The sequence below is a fragment of the Halyomorpha halys genome, unplaced genomic scaffold, assembly GCF_000696795.3.
Source record: "Halyomorpha halys isolate HHAL.00 unplaced genomic scaffold, Hhal_1.1 Scaffold801.1, whole genome shotgun sequence".
In the NCBI taxonomy this organism is placed as follows: Eukaryota; Metazoa; Arthropoda; class Insecta; order Hemiptera; family Pentatomidae; genus Halyomorpha; species Halyomorpha halys.
In genome coordinates this window covers 193,123-213,628 of record NW_027107017.1, presented here as the reverse complement: position 1 = coordinate 213,628, position 20,506 = coordinate 193,123, and the positions used below count along the sequence as shown (strand labels likewise).

The 20,506-nt window shown below is 31.0% G+C and overlaps 1 protein-coding gene across 2 annotated transcripts in view; it reads right to left on the bottom strand.

Annotated features, from left to right (window-relative positions):
* Positions 1-783: 783 nt before the first annotated feature.
* The window catches only part of LOC106686251 (perlucin), a 177,853-nt gene continuing 158,130 nt past the window's right edge, over positions 784-20,506 (bottom strand). For both annotated transcript variants that reach the window (XM_014429439.3, XM_067045361.1), the window contains 2 exons: positions 11,907-12,015; positions 784-3,816 (listed from right to left, as the gene is read on the bottom strand). In XM_014429439.3, the coding sequence (XP_014284925.1) occupies positions 3,569-3,816; positions 11,907-12,015 (357 nt within the window). In that variant the 3' untranslated portion in view covers positions 784-3,568. The remainder of the gene's footprint in view (positions 3,817-11,906; positions 12,016-20,506) is intronic.

The window sequence follows — 20,506 nt, the reverse complement described above, 5'->3', positions numbered from 1 at the left end:
TATGTTTTATTAAAGAAGGTGGCAACTGTGAGTTTTCACCTCCCAAATAATTGAGGGCGGACCGAAATAAAAAAGCTATACTTGTGTAATGATTTATTTGGCATTGGAAACGAGTACTAGGTTCTATGAAAGAAGATAGAGTGTGCTAATTAAGAATTTAGAATCGGAATTTTTCACTGATATATTTATATGAGACAGTTTAGGATCTTTTTATAAGAGAATATAAGCAATTGCGATCCTTAAAGAAAGTGTAACAAGTATAGGCTACCATTTTCTTTTTTGGAGGTCATGACCAGATTAATGGTAAATTTGATGTGTACATAACAAATATAACATTATTAAGAAACTATGTCAGGAGGTTACCATTGCTTCAGATTTACTCTTATGGGTTGAAGAAAATATTTAAAGCAAAATGTCAAAATCACGTTCTTGGAAATATATATATAATATTGGCTTCCATCCTTAAGTTGACAAAGAAGGTAAATAAATCATTAAAAAATTGTTGCAAGTTTTTTGTTATTGTTACGTTAAATAAAAAAAAAGTAAATACAAAGTTGCAATAAAAACCAAAAGTTCAGTTGAAACATAAAAAAATCAAATAAATTATTCACAAAAGTCCCAAACATTAAATTGTAGAATTTAAAAAACTTATAAAATTTATGCTTTAAATAAAACAATTATATATATCATAATTCATTATAAATAAAAAAATAGAATATATGTAAGTTTTTGACAACCATTAATGGGAAATAATGGATTAGGGGGAAAAAAAATAAGAATGTGTAAAAATATTAAAAAGTTTATTTACAATAATTAAACAATAAACTTATTGACTTTAGTTTCGATAATCAATGACTTATAGCTAGTTGGTAAAATATTTACGTGTGAAGAAGCTACAATCACTTAAATAAAATCACATGAGAGAAAAAAATGTTGGCAAAATCCGTATTAACTACTTACAAATCTATATTTATATAACGAGAATCCCTTTTGGTGATCTATTAATTAGTAATATTCAATTAAAGTAAATTATTATTCTTGTATTTATTTATCAATAATACATTTTGATAAATAAATTTAAATTGAAATAATTGTGACTAAACATGTCTATTCTGAAATGCTATTATTTCTATAACTATAAGAGAGTAAGAGCTTATAAGCCTAAAAATAACTGTTGATCATATAAATCACTAAAGGGTTACTCTGAATTCACAATTCAATAACTTAAGACATTTACTTAAACGAAAATAGAAATTCTTTGGCAAGAAACTGCATCCAATTGGTGAGACTGTTGTACAAAAGAATGAATCAGATGAAAATCGTTTAAGGATTGTCTTGTTCTTGCTAAAAAGAAGGCCTTTTCCGGGTCGAAAGGTACGGGTTTAAAATTGTAAGTCCTTGTTGTAAAAGAAATATTTAATGACAAATAATGAAATGAAATATAACAGTATATTGAAGATTACAACGTGGTTTGTTTGAACAAGTTGAATAAACTTTCCAAAATCTGGAGCAACATTTAATCAAGACTGAGCACTAACAAAAAAAAATCATCAGCTTCAGCTTCCCGTTGCGAGAGTGACACCTTATATAATTCTATGGCAATCTCACTTTCCTACTTTAATATATGGTTTCAAATATTTTAGATTCCAATAAATTAATTTTAGAAGGTTTCTCTTTTGTTTTTAACATAATTTATATCAATATGATATAAATTATATGTGAACCAACTTTTTTTTTACTATATATATATATAAAGAAGTTTGTTACTACATAGAAAAATATACCGCAAATTAATGAATTGCTTTTTCACGTTACTGACTTTTTAACGGAAAAACCACACTGAGCATGCGTCTATTATTTCAATGATCGTCAAAACTTGTGGTGGAACAAAGCTCAAATTGATCATTGTTCCAATTAAAGAAAAAATCATTTGAGTTACAAAACGTGGAAATTCGATACATCTCGCGAATCAAATGTTTTTAATTTTTTTTTTGTTATTGTTTAAATTCATCAATAATCCGACAGTATTCTTCATGTTTAATATAATCATCTAAGGTCATGTGACAGGTTAACATAGATAAAATTATATCATAAGACTTACCTCCTTATAAAGACTTAATATTATATAAATATGGTTTTATTAATAATAGCATATAAATGAAATGCAATGAAACTGAAGAAATACATGATACTATTGGTTCCTATTTTGTTTCATTTGCACAATCTTACATGACTAATGTTCTATTACAGCTTATCTATTAAAATTATTTTAATATACAAATTTACACAACATACATAAATATATACAGAGTGAAAACAGCTTATTGCTAATTTATCAACTGTTCTTATTGTTTATGAGCTTCAATGACGATTGCAAATATGCACTGTAAGAAGAAAATTTATTAAAAACGTGCGTCCTATCTTCTACCTCTGGCACTGAGATAACCGGTTTCTTGCTTAAACAAAAGATATCTCGGTTACAGATTCTTGTTTCGAAAATTAAAGCCGATATTTGGAGTTTCCCATTGATATCACCTGTTTGCTCCAAAACGATTCGAAACTATCATCAAACTCCTAAGCACAAGCGAGGTACAGAATTTCTTACAGAAAACCTGTACTGCGTAAGCGTCCGTCATTTTGATGGCAGTTTTGAAAAAAACTTCATAATATTTCGAACCTATTGATCTTAAATTCGGTAAGGTTCTATAAATTTGAAAAAATGGAAAACTGTAACATCGACTGACTGTCTTTGCGGAAAGACAAAAAATAAATATAAGAGAAGTAAATATTTTAGACAGTTTTACTTCCAACAAACAAGTGAAGTACTGTTCAGAACCTAAAATGGACGGTTAAAGATGAAATGTCACCTAATCAATATGCCTCAACCAGAATTAATTTAAGTTTAATAAAGGTGCGTTAATATGCTATAGAGATAAAATATAATTAACTTTAAAATAATTGCTTGTCGGTAATGACTTAATAATGTAAATTTTAACGGTTTCCTTGGAAATTTATCATAGAAGCTTGTAATCAATACTATTATCTGGGTAGTTCCAACTCCTAAAGGTATTGCATTACAGGATTTGGGACCGGAAAAGCCGTACACCCGTTAGTTTGATGATAGTTTTGACGCGTGTTGGAACAAACCTGATGTTTGACCATTCAACGTTTAGCCAATTCATGGTTAGCTGTCCTTATCTTATGGTGCTGTGTTGGCCAAACGTTTACCGGTGAAGTAGTAACTATTATTTGTGAGACTTGAGGCCTTTATTTAGAGTCTTCTAATCATAAAGATGCTTAGTTTATGTGTTTGTTAATTATTTGAGAGATATTTTATAACAATTAATGTAGGAAAATTATTCTTAATGAAGCAATAATTTTTTTTTCTGATAAATTACATCCGATCGAATCAAATATTGTGTGGTTCAGCTGAAAGCCGGAGCGGCGGCCAGAGGCAGGAAACAGGATGAGGTAGTGCCTGCAAGAAGTGGAGCATTTCTAGGGGGGCACCTCGCAGACAAAGTGGGATGCCACTAGGGGGCCACCTCGCAGACGAAGTGGGATGCCACTAAGGAGCCACCTCGCAAACAAAGTAAGTTTCGAAGCTGCACGCCGAGTCGTTCCACTTCAGCCCTTTACCATCGCGATCCCACAGTTCCAGACAGTTCTCCTCTTCTCCATTCTCGTACCTGAAGTTATTTGGTTCTCCGGTGTTCCAGTTCGTGAAGGTGATCGGTCTTCCGGTCGACATCCAGAAGAACTGTCCTTCTTCGGCCAGGTCCGTACCAGATACCCAGAAGTGTTCGTAGCTGTAACCTAGAACATTGAAAGTCAGTCAATATTTGGTAGTCGTGGAGCAATAATATTTAACATAAAAACCTATACAAATTACATAAAAATTATTAGAATACGGAAAAGGTATTTGAGACATCTCCGCTTTAATCTCTGGGGATGTTTTATCAATTTAGTATATTTACAAATTTTCACTAACCATCTCAAGATACTTACTACTATGTTAAAATTTTATAGAAAATAATACGTATAATGAATACCTTATGAGCTAATCCATCTAATAGATATGAGAGGCATGTAGAAAATAATAAATATTCTTGAATACATGCCATTACATTCCTTTTTAAAATAAGGTGTCAAATAAAGAAATACGTCCTGACTACTAAACCTCTTCATGGAGAAAGCGGTAAGAAACTTTGCCGTCCAAATTATATAACATCTTCCTCACGTTCGCAGATGAAATAAATATTATTAGACACTCATTTTTCATCCTGTTCTTGAACTGCTCATAGGTTTGAAAACTGGATCGAATTGATTAGGTCTGATCATAAATGAAGATAAATCCAAATATATGGTGGATAGGTGGATTCTTATATGAAGAATATAGATATAAGATAGGCATGGCTAAAAGTTAATGTGATTCAACTTTGTTTGAACAAGTAACCCATTTGGTATCATATATAACCAATATTAGGATGACGGTTGTAAGGGTCAACAGTTAAATGTATACCAAACTCCTATTCACGCTATGCTTAACTGAGGCCCAGACACTTAAAACTATCTTAAAAGCGGAGTATAAAAAGGTTCATGCTTCAATCAAACTTCGATGATACAGAAACTATAACAGTGATGTAACGAAAGCTTCACTTGTGTGAATTCGACAGAATTAGAAAGCTATTAATGCCGTGGTAATGACAGGACTTTATTAGAATGTTGGGCTGATCAATATTAAGATATTTACAAATGACACCTGGAAAGTTAGGAAAAACAATTGGATGGTGACAGGCAAGGAGTAACTGCAGCTTCGCCGTTTCGACTCCTGTCCAGGGGGTTGACTTTCGTGGCGGTCCCACTGGATGAAAATTTGAACCTTACACTATGGTTAGAAGAGTAAACCAGTAGATAACCTCCCGTATGCCATAAATGACCAGGCAAGTGGTAAAAAAAAATGATAACTAAGAATGCTTTCGGATCTTTCTTTAATAATAATAATAATTTTAAAGCTAGTAATTAGTCAATGTGGAATATCGAACAATCATGAAAGTTATTCACTTCAACAGTTTCACTAAGCAGTTCTATAATTCATCATCTCAAATAATATCTATGGGTTGGATTTGACGTATAAAACATTTAAGTCGAGAGGAAATAAAATAACATCCATGATCAAAGTAATTTTCAAAACTTGGAGAAAAATGTTCATTTATTTTTTTTAAAACGTTTTATCGCGAAAATCGCTTAACTTTAAATGTGTAACAGATTTTAAATAATTATAATATATTTCAATCATCCTTGAAGTTAAAATGTCAAGGAAGAACGGATCGACATTTTATGTTACGCGCTTGCTTCATTGATAAAAACCGTAACAATTTCTTGGAATGATTATAGGGTTGTATTGAAGATTGTTGCCACAGACACTTGATCAAACGGTGGGATATCAAGAGTGCATCGAGGGAAAAAGATTGCAACACGATCTGCAACATCCTCAACTTGCCAAATCATCTCAATGCTCCCTTTAACCTTAACCACTTTCACGAGTGTACTTTTCGAAAATCGTGGAGGTCAATTATCTTACCGATTCACTAATTTGAAGGCCCTGCTCGAAGAGTCTTGAGAAAGGCCGAATTCACAACGACGGTCAATCGGTTCCTCATTCAAATTTCGAGAGAAACGAAGCGGATCAATGGAGGAAACCAGGAATATTTTAAGCATATATAGAGAAAATAAGCACTGGATAAAATAAATATTTAAAAATTAAATAAATAAATAATACACTCCTAGAAAATGGATTGTATAGGCCTAAAACAAGCTAGCGAAAAACTCCTTCAGCCGGAAGACTCCGTGTATTTTTCCAAATTTCATTACTTTAATAGGTAATATATGATATATACTAATGCTACAACTAATCTGATATCATCATTAAAAATATATTGGATACTGGAAAATGAGGTAATTTCTGACCTTTATTAATTCTTTAATATATATGATAAGGGAAGAGGACAGGGTACACTGTCAGTATCTTCACGGTCAGTTGGATTAGTAATAAAACCAATGATGGATGTCCACATGGATGACTAGCTTGAAATTTGAAAAATGTAACTCAAAAGTTTTTACTCTCCGACGTCCACCAGAACTACCGGATCTAATCCTCAAAGGTAAAAATGTGAAATGGAATCCTGCCAGTGAAACAGTAAGATACCTGGGAATTCACCTAGATCGCCGCCTTACCTGGAACCACCATGTTAACATCAAACTAACTCAAACCTACACAAGGTTAGCAATGCTATTTCCTATCCTAAATAGAAAATCTAAATTAAAACCAGAAACAACTGTTCTTATTTTTAAAACAATTCTCAGCCCACTGCATCCTTCACGAAAAGGAAAAAACTACAATCTTTTCAAAATAAAGTCCTAAGAATCGCAGTTAATGCTCCTTGGTTCATAAGAAATAGCCAATTGCATCGGGAATTACATATGGAGTCAATAGAGGATTATATCAAAAAACGGTTCACGAAGTTCCACTCCCAGTTGCCGACAGTTAAAGGAGCAGTGACCTACAACCTGGGAAACCCAACCTCAACCCGAAGACTGAAGCCCAGACTGCTCCAGGACATTCTGTTATAATTTTTAATAAGTATAAAATTAATTCATAGTCACACTACCTCTGTTTTACTTTTTTATTATTACTCATTTTATTTATTAATTATTATTTTATTTATTTTTCTTTTCTATTTCAAATTAACTTGTTTCTTTTTATTATTAGAGGGCAATTGTATGTTTTATTTAAGTGTACCAATATCATTATTTTTTGTTATTAATTTTACTTTCCTATTTTCTTAAGAAGCATTACTCTTATCTATTTTCTTCTTTTAATAACAACATTATATATAGTTAGGGGTGTCTTTTGTACGAGACTATACCTCCCCATAATCAACTGATAAAAAAAAAAAAATAATATAACGGTTATATCAACCATGTAAGGCCCACCAGGCCGATCTGGTATAAAATAAAATGGATGTCCACACTGTAATGTAGAACAGCTAGTCCAAGATCCTAAGAGGAGAAAAAAGTCAGTTATTTCATCCAATTTTTTATTACTTTTATAAAATCTATAGTTACAAGTCAAAATTGAAGAATCTGTCAACCATAGAAAATAAAAAATGGCGGCAGATCCAAAACGTAAAAGAAAAAAATATCATTCGGAACTGTGTATCTTTAAAACTACCATATCTTATTACTCTAAACACCTAATAGAATAACATTTAAAGGAGAGTAAATTTGCTAAAATATGAGCCCTAAAGAACTATTTACTTTCAACAGTTCCTAAGTTATACTTATTTACAAAACAACATTTCATAAAGAATGTACTGTAAAATAATTAGTAGTTAGTGAATTTATTATGGCTAATCTATGTATCATGAATCATTAGACGTACAGATGTCTTTTAGTACTCAAATTAAAGCTAGTTTAATGAAATATACAGTAGTTTATGTCGTTTATCTTCGTAGGAATAGCAGGTTCCATGATATTTGCCTTATAAATTCACAAGATGTTGGTTTCTAGTTGTTCAGACCTTACTTTTGGTTTATGAAAAAATATATCTCAAGAACCATTAGACGTTGGTATATTTGTTAAAACTCAAATTAAAGCTAGTTTAATGCACTCTAAAGTAGTTAATAACGTTTATCTTCGTAGGGGTACTAGTTTTTATGATATTCGCACATGAATATGAATTTTGCTTTTGAAATTTTGTCCGAAAAATTAGAAATCAATTTATTTTAGCGAATATCATGAAAACTACTACTCCAACTTAGATCAACGTAATAAAATAACTAACAGTTAATTTGACTATCTTTAATTTGAGAGCTAAAAGAGGTCTAATGATTACTGAGGTATAATTTTTCCAAAAAATAAATTCCCTGACTACTAATTTTTCGTTATTTCGTTATGAAATGTTATTTTTTAAAAAACTGTTCTTAGAAACTATTAAATGTAAACAGCTCTATTAGGACTGATATTTTAGCACATTTTGTGTACTTGATATAATGTTCTATAAGATTTGCTAGTGTTTTAGTAATATTAAAAATATGGAGCTCTGAATGGAAAATTAATTATTTTTTAACGTTTTGAAACATAATCAATTTTTTGTTTCCCCTAAGTATAGCCGGCAAACTCTTCAATTTTGGCTAGTAGCAATATACAGTTTTTATGATAGTGATAAAATATTGAGGTGAAACAAATGACTTTTTTCCTACAGGGGTCTTTTATAAAGATGGATTACGCAGAAAAATCAGAAACTCAATAATTTAAAATTTTCTCCGGAATCTCGTTAAGTTTACTATCCCATCGTCCATCTTTGGATTTACGCTCATTCCGACTGAGCGTGTAAGGGACCCTTTGCAATATTATTTAATAATTAACAACAGCCACTCCAAAATGGCGGCTGGGGGTTTGCACACTAATGAACCAATGTTGACAATTGTTGTCGGTTATAAACGGCCACGATACAATGATTTATATTGAGGAGATCTATCCGTTTCTCTTCCAAATGCATCCTGCTAACTGAAAATTATGTTAAATGTGAACAAACCACATTTAACATAATTGTCAGTTCTTTAATCCTATACATAAATAAAATGACGTATTATCAAAATATAATAATAGCTAGAAATGAATAAAATGATGTATACAAATAAAACTTCATAGAAAAGAAGCTTTTGGATACAGGAAATTTTGAGAAAAGCAACAATTTTTTACACGGTAATGACTTACATTATGTATAGATTTTAAAGATGATTTCAATATTTTCTAGTAATGATATCATTGTATTTACTGTTACTCAAAGCCGTGAAGGTTAATATTTCGTCTTGCTAATTCAATTAAATAAAAAAAAATTAATTAGGCACTTTTCTTCCATTAAAGGAGAAAAAAGGTCCCGTTCTTAAAAAAAATGTTTCTTCTCAATATTGAATGGTAATGGTATGGCAACAGAGAATATTGAGTATAAAAGTATTAACATTAATTTATTAAACGGAACGTACAGTGTGATTAGTAATAATAATAGTTTAAATTATAATGAGCAACAATAGAACATTGTTTATAAGTGAATACACTTGCCATGTTGGAGCTACACCTGTGTATTACCTGATATTATTTTCAATATTTTAAAAATTCAAAGATTGAAATTAAGAGAAAACATTGCATATTTATTGATTGTTTAAAATTAAATAGCTTAATCCTACTCTAATTCGATACATAAATAAATATAATGAACGATTCAGGTTACATCCTCAGCTTTCCGTCATTAGAGCCAAAGAGGTTCCACAATATTGTCCAGCAATCGGACGCAGTTACGTTACAACTTCCGATCTGTTGCCATGGTCTTAAGTTGCAAAGCTAGGAGATTATCAATTAGATAAATTAGATTGGGCAACCTTGGATTCGAGAGCGCCCTTCGAAGTGGGGTTTAGTTTACAGCCGAACAATAGTTATAAGCCATTTAAAATTTAGATAGGAAAAATATTTAGGTGAAGTATATCCACAGAAAAAAAATCCTGTAATAACTAAATAAAAATATTAGAGGCATATAAATCATAAAAAATCTCATGCTGTTGTACGTTAGTGTGTTAAGACGCCAACTTGACTACCTGGTAACTTTTATTTCGTGACGACACTAAAAAACTCGACCTTCTCACTCTAGTTAGAATAGGATGGTAACCAATAGGATAACCTTTTATGTTATAAATGGCTAGAGAGGGGGTAAATATAACAAAAAAAAAAATCAAAGGAAATCTGGTCGACGGACTACGTACGCTACGAAAGGGATGTCATTCTCAATAATTTGAAATTTGAGAACCTATTTTAAACGGTGAATATTGTAGTACAATATTTTTTCAATTCAATTTAAAACCAATATTTTTCAAATTAAGACATTGGAATTTTACAGATATGATATATTTGAATAGAAAATAAAATTATCGTAGTAAAATGTCTACATTCGCAATAGATAAGAGAAACTTTCACATCGAGAAGAGTTCGAAAAATGAAAATATTACATAATGTATTTGGGAAACTATTTTAATTAAAGAGAAAATTTATATTTATTCCCCTTTGTAACAACGCACTTGATGCGAACATTGTATATTTGGATTTTATAGTATAATATGGAATATGAAAATAGAGACACGTTTTCTATTCTATTCTATTCACATAGCTTTAAGCAATATTAACGTTTTAGATTATTCAATTTTTTAAATATCATGAGTCATTTATCCAGTAGTTAAACATTATGGATAAAAATTAATACTTTCTATGCATCTTCCACCACGACACTCACCCTATGAATAAATACATTATTAAGTTTAAATTTATTACCTGATATTCTTTTATTTTCTGTATTTTACTGTATATTATATCCATTTAAATTAACTAGTAATAAATACATAGATAAATAGAGCCAAGAATATAATGGATACTTAAGAGAAATTTAATGTTTTAGAAAAACAATATCATTAGTAATTATTGTTGTATTTGTTTCAGTTAGGTATATAAGAATTATGTTTGAGCATTCTAACGTATAAGACAGTTGAAATTGTACCATGTTCTTCAAACATTTCTTTAAACAATTCTTCTTAAAATAATGTTTAAGCGCTGTGTAATTTCATTATTCATTATTTTTTTTAGGATAATAATTCTTTATTATTATACTTCTGTTGTTGTTGTAAGTTTGTTTGTTTAAAGTATGAATAAATAAATCATGAAAAAAAATTATTCATGAAAGGCCTTAGGTTCGATAATTTCAAAACTTAAGTATAGTTTTTTCATGAACAGTAATAAAAGTAATCAGTTGGATCAAATTCAGGCTTAACTGTCAAATTTTTAACATAATCCATTTAATGGGTATTGTATCCATTTTTATACCGAAAATTGTGCCTTACAACTGAAAAATCTCACTCCGGATTTATCTTAACTTATAAACTGAAACTTATTATTGAGTCAATATATTATAAGGTATTATTTAAATATCTCTCAACGTATTTGTTTTACAAAGTGCCGGGGCAGCTGAGAGGTGAGGGGGAGCTAGTCCAGCAATACAGGCAAACATTGCAGGATCCGATCCCGGCACTAACTTAATAACAACGCATTGGCTCATGGAAGCATATAGGTCATTAGTACTTAATCAATAAATTACAACAATCAATAAATAAAAAAGAGAAGAAGGAAATATATTAATCATATAAAATAAGAATATAAAAAATTAATTTTTTTCATTGATATGTTCCTCTTGTGAATTATGTATTTTATTAGTACATGATGACAGTATCTGTATCATTAAATTTACACAAGAAAGGAAAGATATTGCGCTATCAACTATACTACTATTAATCCCTAAGGCAATTGAAACAGGAACAAGACAACTCTAAACTGCAAGAGGTCCGTAACAGAACCGCAATTCATCTACAAATAAACAGGATAACATTGAGCTTGGCAGTGAGGCTATAATAATTACTGTTGAATAAGCACCTGTTTCAGATAAGGCTAAGGGCGTCACCGACTCGCAGGTTCTGTATAAAGGGATGATGAAATGACTTATCAGATATTACTTAGGTATTATCATATTATACACTAACCATAATACAGCTCTTTTGTTCGTGACCTGGGTATTATTGACCCCAAACGGTGGATCGATGTACACTATTTATTTGTAAAGGCAACTGGGCTGTTTTGGCAAAGACCAGGATGGCACACAATAGGACTCAAGAGGCCGCTGCGCTAGTATAGTCCGACAATTTTATATTATATTATTAATATTTGAGGATAATCCTTGAGTTTGGTAGAGGTAAGTTAGTATTTCTGGAAGTCACTAAGGCAGTGCTAAGTTCTCTGAAGTGGCTTACCAAAGTCCCTGATGGTCTCCTCAAGCTTGTCGTTCTCCTCCTGACTGGAGATGCTGGCCAAGTGCATCCCGTGATAGCGGCAGTACTGCGCTGCCCTGAACCAGTTGGCCTGAAACAGATTGGATTCAATAGAGACCATACATACAACTATAATTAGCTAAAATAAAAACATATAAAATAATCGAGTAAAAAGATAATGTTGAGTAAAACAATAATCAGTATGAAAAATGAAAGATAGTGACGTTCTATTTCTATTTTGGCTAGAATGGTAGAACTAAAGAAATTTTAGCCTGAAAAGAAGGGAAAGTCTTTCGTCTTTCTTTGGGTCACCAAACATGGGTTGGAAATTCAAAGCTGTTTTCTAAAAATAAAATAACACATTTTCGTTTTCGGAATGATTCGATGTGAAGTTTAAACAACATTAATAAATAAAGGCTCAGATTTGTAATTTTGGTTCATTACTGCTATGGTGAATTATTAATTGATCGGTTTATTTTACATCTATGATATATATACGTTACTTTTTATGTATAATATACATTATATATTATTGCAAAGGTATAAAAGCTCGGCACTAAAAATATAAATAATAAAATTTAAAATGAGCGGAAGAAAAAAATATATATAGGTAAAACTAAAAAAAGGTTTTACCCAAGTAATTAATGATTAAAGTTAATTCTAACTTTTTTTTTTTTTTACTGGGAATATAACTTTTTGCACATTTCTATCGCGTCTTATATATTTAAAAGTTGATGATTTGCTGTATTGTTTATGAAGTTTATCGCATGCATAAGCGAAAGTAGTTGACAAAATCGGTTAAAATTTGTACATCAATATTACACTAATCTTTAACTCTCCTTCAAATTTGATTTGTACCACATCGGATGAAATTTTTCGAAATATAGGTGGTCCCAGAAAAATATGTTTACGCATGCGTTAACAAGAGTAGCTTACGGAATCTGATGAAATCGATATGAGATCAACTTGATCTCAACACGCACAATCCCTGAAAATTTCATCAAAGTAGTTTAACATTTCGATTATGCTGAAACACCAAGTTGGTAAGAGGCAGACACGGAACAAAAATTGTTCCTAGGCGTATAATACAGTGGAAAATTATCACTTCAGAGAAAATCTGTTTTTGTTTTTATCTGCAGGAATACAAAGCTTTGCTACGTTGAATAGTAGTCGTACTACAAATAGTACAACTACTAATATAGAGTAAAATTAGTAATAATTACTTACTTATTATTATAATTACCATAATTACCAACATTACCAACGCTATTAACGACTTCATACTGTTGATAAATAAATATTATTTATCAATACACATCTGAACAATACAACAAAAGAATTAAAAAATGGAGTGAAATGAAATTAAGCATATATATCGTAATTTGTCATTTAATCCTTTTCTCATGTCATATGTCGCAGATGTATTATACCAAAACCTGCGATTTGTCTTTTTTAAAGCTAATATTTTTTTTGTGTTATAGAAATCATCTATTAGTAAATATTTAATTATATATTTTGAGTAACACATGTATATTATTTAGTAATACAACTAAACAATTTTAGATATAATTGATATTTCGTATCTTTCGTCGTCAATGTATATAAAAAAAAATTATAAGTGCGGGACATTCTAATTTTGCTCACAAGTTGAGTCCTGTTGAAAGGTACATGAAGCATAAAACGGTAAATATGTTGTTCTTTTCAATAATAATACCATAAATATTTCTGAAAAAAAATTCAAAATCGTTTCCGAATAAATTATTTCCAAAATATTTCCTTCATATATTTTATTTTTAAATATTTAAACATATTTAATATACAGCACGATAAATGTCCTTTCGAAAAGTATTTTTTTTACAGAACGCCAACGATATGTCCATCTGAACTTTTTATTTATACAGATTTAGACGCGTAAACCTAAATAATTCATCAATTTTCCTCAATAATATGTTTGTATATATATATATATAAAATATTTCAACGTTGGTTTTTAATATTTGTGTATAAGACTTATATTTTGAGCAAACTAATAACTAGTCATAACTTAAATCAATAAAAAGTTTTTACTTGAGGAACCCAATTATGTTGTACAATATCAAGTCTGTAATTAGCGTTAATTATTACACATTAACTGATGACTGAATCCAACTTTTTAATTAAGAATTGAACTCAACTTTCCCAAGCATAAAGGTTAATACCTGATTTACAATAAGCACTGGTATTAATCACATAGACATATTTCTACGATAAGCAGTACAATTCCCATGTTTTTTGTTATTTCTAGTTTCGTGAGAATGTGGTAGAGAACGTCGGTTTAATATTTAAACAATTGTATATATTATTTTATCATTATGTTATTTTATTTATTTTTCATACAGATAGTTTGATTATGTTCATCTTGTCTATTCTTTTGTTTGTATGTATTTTAAGAGAGTTTTTTTTTTTATTTATTTATTTTTTTTTTTATTTTTAGTATGTACGAGATCATTCATCACTATTACTAATTGCCCAAAACTGTGTGGCAGATTGTAATATCTATCAATAAAAAAAAAAAAAAAATATTTAAACAGGAACAACAAATTTGAGCCTGCTACAATTATTATGATACGACCTACATACCCCTTGCTAAGGATACCTTAAATAAGGCCAATGAGGACCGCCTTCCTCGTGGCAATAATTAATGAGTAGCCACTTCTGGAGCCCCAGGTGACAGCCATCGCCCCCAGAACTGACTCAGCAGACCTTGAACTATGGATCCTGAAGAACAAGAGCCATGGTGAAGGCCGAGGCCGAACAGTAACCAGTTGGTGGCCTACATTGTTCGCAATACCGTGGCTGCAGTTCTCTACCAGCGATGATATAGCTTCAAGATTGATCCTTAATGATGATAATCATCACTGCTCGTGTTTGTTTGAATTTTTTAAATATTTTAATATGTATTCTGCCTTAAAATATTATCAGTTATACTGCAATCGGTGGGTAATAGCGAATCATTTGTCAAAGATATTACTTGTTTCCAGAGGCGGATCCAAGCGGAGGGAAGGAGGTGCTTAGGTAGTTGAAAAAACACACATGACTCCTCCCCACCCTTATTTCAGAATTGACTAGGAAGGAGGTCATAAAAAAAAAATAAGCGTTTTGCGGGTTTCCACCTAGGAGAGTGACAACTCCGTAGGAAACCCGGGTTGATAGGGTTCGTTAATTCGGCGATGGAAGTCTGTTTAAACCCTGATATGCACCGGGAAACCTTGGACCTCAGGCGAGTAAGATACTTTTGAGGAGGACCTGAGGGGAGGTAGGACTGGAGTTCAGCAGCCGTCATTTATAACACAATTTTAAGAGAATGGAATTGAAAAATTCGGCTTTTTATATAGTAATTTTGTTTAAAGTTAATTTACTGCCTTAATTTTTTTTTAAATTTATTTAATGTAATTTACAACTGTACAAAATAATAAATACAATAATTAAATCAAACACTTGAAAATCTTGGTATGGAACCACCCATCAAGCATTACTTTAAATTAGAAGGTCCCGTGATTATCTTCTTTTCAGACGCCTTGGAGGATTATTAGGGACTATCAAGGATGAGAAATTAAGAACTAATGGATTAGGATGGATAAGGAGTTTGACATAAAAAGTGCATATCTGCTAAAAAAATAAAAAATTGACAAAAATCCAAATTTTTCAACCCTGTTTTTCTATGTTTGTGGAATTAACCTCTTTATACACAGCAAACACAGATATGTACATTGCTGTCTTCGCCTTCATGTGTTTAATGTCATAACCAAGCATATGCAACTGTCTTGATATATTTTGTTTGGCTCTGAGAGCGTTTTTGTGATAATTAATATATCCAAATAATTAAAGAAAAAATAAGGATTATATTACGTAAAAGGAGTCAAAAATTATACGTTCAGATACTTCTATACGGATAAGGATTCGTGACTGAGTTGAACATGGGTGATAGTTATCACTAGATCCGTGTCCATTGGTCATTATGTATGCGCTTTAATTCGCTGGCACCGTACCTGGCTTATCTCTTGTTCGTACAATGGAGGACATTTCGAGAACTACGAACATACGACACCTGCTTTAAACTGATTTCTTATCGCTTTTTGAACTTATTATGCTGGTAAGAGTTCTTGTTATATATATATTTATTTCTAAAATCACTAGTCATTCTCCTGAAGTTAGTTCCGCGAACCAAGAGGAAAATTCTACAAAACATACCAACAAGTAACATTACCAGCAATCCTTCAATTATGAAATTACTTGAGCGGTAAGAATTCGTACCATTACTATCAATGATTGGCAATTATGTTCCCTGCCATTATCCTCCAAATTACGACGCGTAGTCTGTGAAACACAATTATATGGATACAAATATTTTTTTTTGCAGATTTCTTGTCTTTGGTGTTTGATATGAATTGGTGAAGAAATGGCTAATTTCTCAGAGACACGAATAAAAATGACTTGAAAATTAGATGTTTTAAGAATTTATAGAAAAATAAAATATTGAAAAACTGAGAAACTCACTAATGTTACCGTGTTTGAGCTACTTCTAAACTATTAGTCATCTTGGATTTATGTTACAATCATAGTAACAACTTTGAACTTTGTAGAAAGTGTTTTAAAGACTTCAAAGATAATTAAATCGGTAATTGAAACTTAAGTTGTTCGTTAAAATATAAAGGAAAGCCTACGACACATTTAAAGTGAAATAGTACAGGGACAGGCACAAAACAAGATGCTAATGCCTAGTTTTACACTTCCTTTAATTTTATCTAGTTAGGCATAGTGCCTATCGGAAGAAAGGTTACTGACCATTGCTTTGTGTAGTGATCAAAACAAAACACCATTTACAAAATAAAAATCACATATATTTTTTACGATAGTTCTCTCCTTATACAACTCTACAAGCTTCTTTAAATACTAATTAAATCCAATGATAACAGATTAATAATATTTTATGAACGTATTTAAATTTAAAAAATCTCAAATTAATCACCCAAATAACCTTGAATCAAAATCATTAAGGAGTTTTCATTACAACTTTAAAATTTGTTTTTTAATTTATTATTTTTTTTATTTTTTTTAATAATTTATTTATTGTTATTTACAACTGTATACACATATATACAATAAGTAAATTGTAGGTGACATAGTGACATGATAAAAACATGTGGAGAATCTACCCAATGATAGAACTCCAATAACATTTCTAGAGGAGAAGATCTCGAGGCCATCTTCTTTTCAGACGCCTAGGAGGATTATTAGGTAATGAATTAGAAGCCAGGTTAGAAACAAGTGGATTTGGGTGGTCTAGAAGTTTATTATGGAAGGAACGGTAATTATTTTTTAAACTAAAGTATATATGAATGTTTGTTAAAATGACTGTAAGAATTAATATATATATATAAAAAAAGAAAGTTGTTTATGAGGGAATTGTTCCTCTAGGTTCTGGATGAGTTTCGCGACGAAGCCCATTCACAAAATGATCTAAACTGAACGGCTTTAACACAAATTAAAATACTGCGAATAGTAAGAGATCATTAATTATCTTAAACAAAGAATATTAAAGGACTAATTTAGTAGAATCTAAGCACATTAGAGCTTTGAAAATACTGCATTAAGTCCAGTAAGACACTCAATAAGTATAACCAAGTAACCATAAGTATAACACCAAGCTGATGTAAAGACTACTTCACTGTGCATAGGTGTGACGTGCTTAATAAAGTAATTTTAATTATTTATCACAAATTCTATGTATTTTTAGGTTTTTTATTACATAAAAAACGGTTTCAAGTTATGACAGTTAACTAAGTAAAACAGCCTATTAATTTTCAAGCGCTCTTTTATATCAAGTCACTTTGTGTTCGAAGGGGGCAACCTAAAATGTCCGAAATCAACATCTCATTTTTTTCACCCATTAGGGCGGGAACAACTGACTATGTGTAACAGTCCTTGATGAAGGATATCTTGGCCAACTGGATTTGAATATAATCGGGTTGGGCCCTAGCAATCCCTCCTAATGCAGCCAGAGCCCAATGACTCAGGTACTTAACAAGCTTTATACTGATTTAATAAACAGTTTATTGATTAGGATCTGCCTGTAAGAAAATGCACGAGACATTTTTACTAATTATATTATTATATTTTTTAAAGACCGCTGAACTCTAAACCGGCATTTGATGCGAGAAGATGGATACCATCTCGCATCAAATGCCGGTTTTTTGTAAAATAGGTTTGAAAAAATATATTATTTCCTATATTTGTCAATTTACCATAACCAGGAAAACGCTAGAAATATTCCAACATGACAAGTTCCTTTTACATAAATCTATTTAAAAATTTTTTTTTGAGACTTATGTTATAATTTATCTCACTGTTACTTTGCGAAATCTTAAAAAAGGGTGAATATGGTTAGCTAAAGATTAATAGGGTTAATACCCTTTAACTTTATTTTATCTAACTTAACCCCTGCAGACCAGTGGCTCCCAACCCATTAAACCAAAAATTGAACTAAGAGCAGCCCAACCACACTCTTGACTTGGGGCAAAGGGGAATCGGATCCCTCATGAAAACATTTGAATATTAGATAGCTTAAAAGTGTATTTAGAGTCACTTTCATGCTGAATCTGCCTATTAAAAGCTGACAAAAAAAAATATTTTGTAGACCTGTGTAATTAACATATCTCTATTTAAATTGAAATATTTAATTTCTAAGAGATAAGATTCGTTTTGAAAAGAAAGTACTTACTGGGCCCATTATGATAGACCGTTTTCAACTTACTGATGACTTTTAAATATAACAATCATGAAGTAAGTAAATCATTTTTGGAGTTGGCATTTGTCATCTATATAATCTATAATTTACTCAATAAGTCAGAGTTTATTGTTCTCAACGAAGAAGATCATCATGTATAATCATTAAAGTGTAATAAGTCATATGCCTCAAGTAATACTATTATTTACGCTGATTTATAAAGCTGAAGAGTTTGTTTAAAGACGCTAATTTCAGGAATTACCAGTCCTAGTTTTACTTAAAGTTTTTTTGGAGTAATTGGGTGTGTACATAATGTAAGTCCCCTCAACTAGGAGGTGTACATAGTCTAGGGGAGCGTAGAGTGTCCCTTTGCTCGGTTTTTTGAGTAAACTATATGTCGTAGATGTACAAAAGCTTATAGCTCGCCGAATGTTTCATAAAATTGGTTCTTTTCATTTTTTTTTTCCAATCAGATTTACTTTTATACAATGTTAATATGAAGTTCGTATAGTAGGTTAGTATGAAGTTCGTATAGTAGGTTAGTATGAAGTTCATATAGTAGGTTAGTATGAAGAGTTCGTATAGTAGGTTAGTATGAAGTTCATATAGTAGGTTAGTATGAAGTTCGTATAGTAGGTTAGTATGAAGTTCATATAGTAGGTTAGTATGAAACAATAGTTGCGGTGCGTTTCCGAGGTATAGAGAAAAGAGGATACTTATACCTGCCTACTTCTTAACAAGTCCAAACTATTGCCCAAAGTAAAAAATTGTGTTCCATCCATTCACAATTAATCCCTTTTTCGAACATACATTGAATGGATTGCTTCCACTTGAAAGAAGAGTTAGATATATCGCTTATTGATGAAGGCTTTAGGCTTCATAACATCACGCTGCGAACCATAGGAATGGATCAGTAAGCTTAAATGTCGACGAATTTCATAAAAAACACCCAAACCGTGAGAACCTTAGGTTTTGAACGGGCCAACCTTCAGCGCGTCTTTGTTCTACCTTTCCAAGAGAGGTCTGAGAAATGAAAATGGCCAACACGTTTACGCAAGGCTTAACAGGTGATTAAATAAAAATAGCTGGGATACTATTAAAAATAACGGTACATTATTCGTAGTGCCTAGTTTGGTAATCTCAACCCTTCTAAAATCTACGACAGTTTTATAATATAATTTCTTCAAATTTGTTATTGTGATAGCTAAATCATTTCCTGGACCATTTTTGGAACGATCCGAGGGAGGTCATAAGGAAGTTCATCTAGCTCTCTTAATGTTAGCAGATGAGATCATCATCATAAGTTTCCTTATCTTTCGTATTCCAAGGATGTCCAACGAACATTACTCGCCTTTCAAAGCAACTTTAGTTAAATAAAAGAACAGAATTGAAAAAAAAAAATGCAAAAGTGTCTAACTTCGATAGATAAATATTTTACAAACTTATCGAAAATATAATCTGCTGTGTTTATATTTTACTATTTAATTGGGACTTAAATGCTCATAAGATCAGAATCTGAAAACAGAAAAAATAACCTGCATAATCAAGGTAATCGATTAATACTATACCAAATTCACAATTGGCATGAAGTGTGATCCAGGAGAGGAGGGAAGGTATATATAATAGTTCGTTAATAGGAGAGTAAAAATGATTAATAAGAAAATATAAAATGTATATATTAAAAAAATTCTGTTTGTTAAAGTTCATACCTACCTTCAGAAAGAAGAAAACCAGCAAATGAGATATATTATATAATTATAGCAATGGAATGAAAAATACAATTTGAATAAAAAAAACAAAAAACTATTAAACGTCT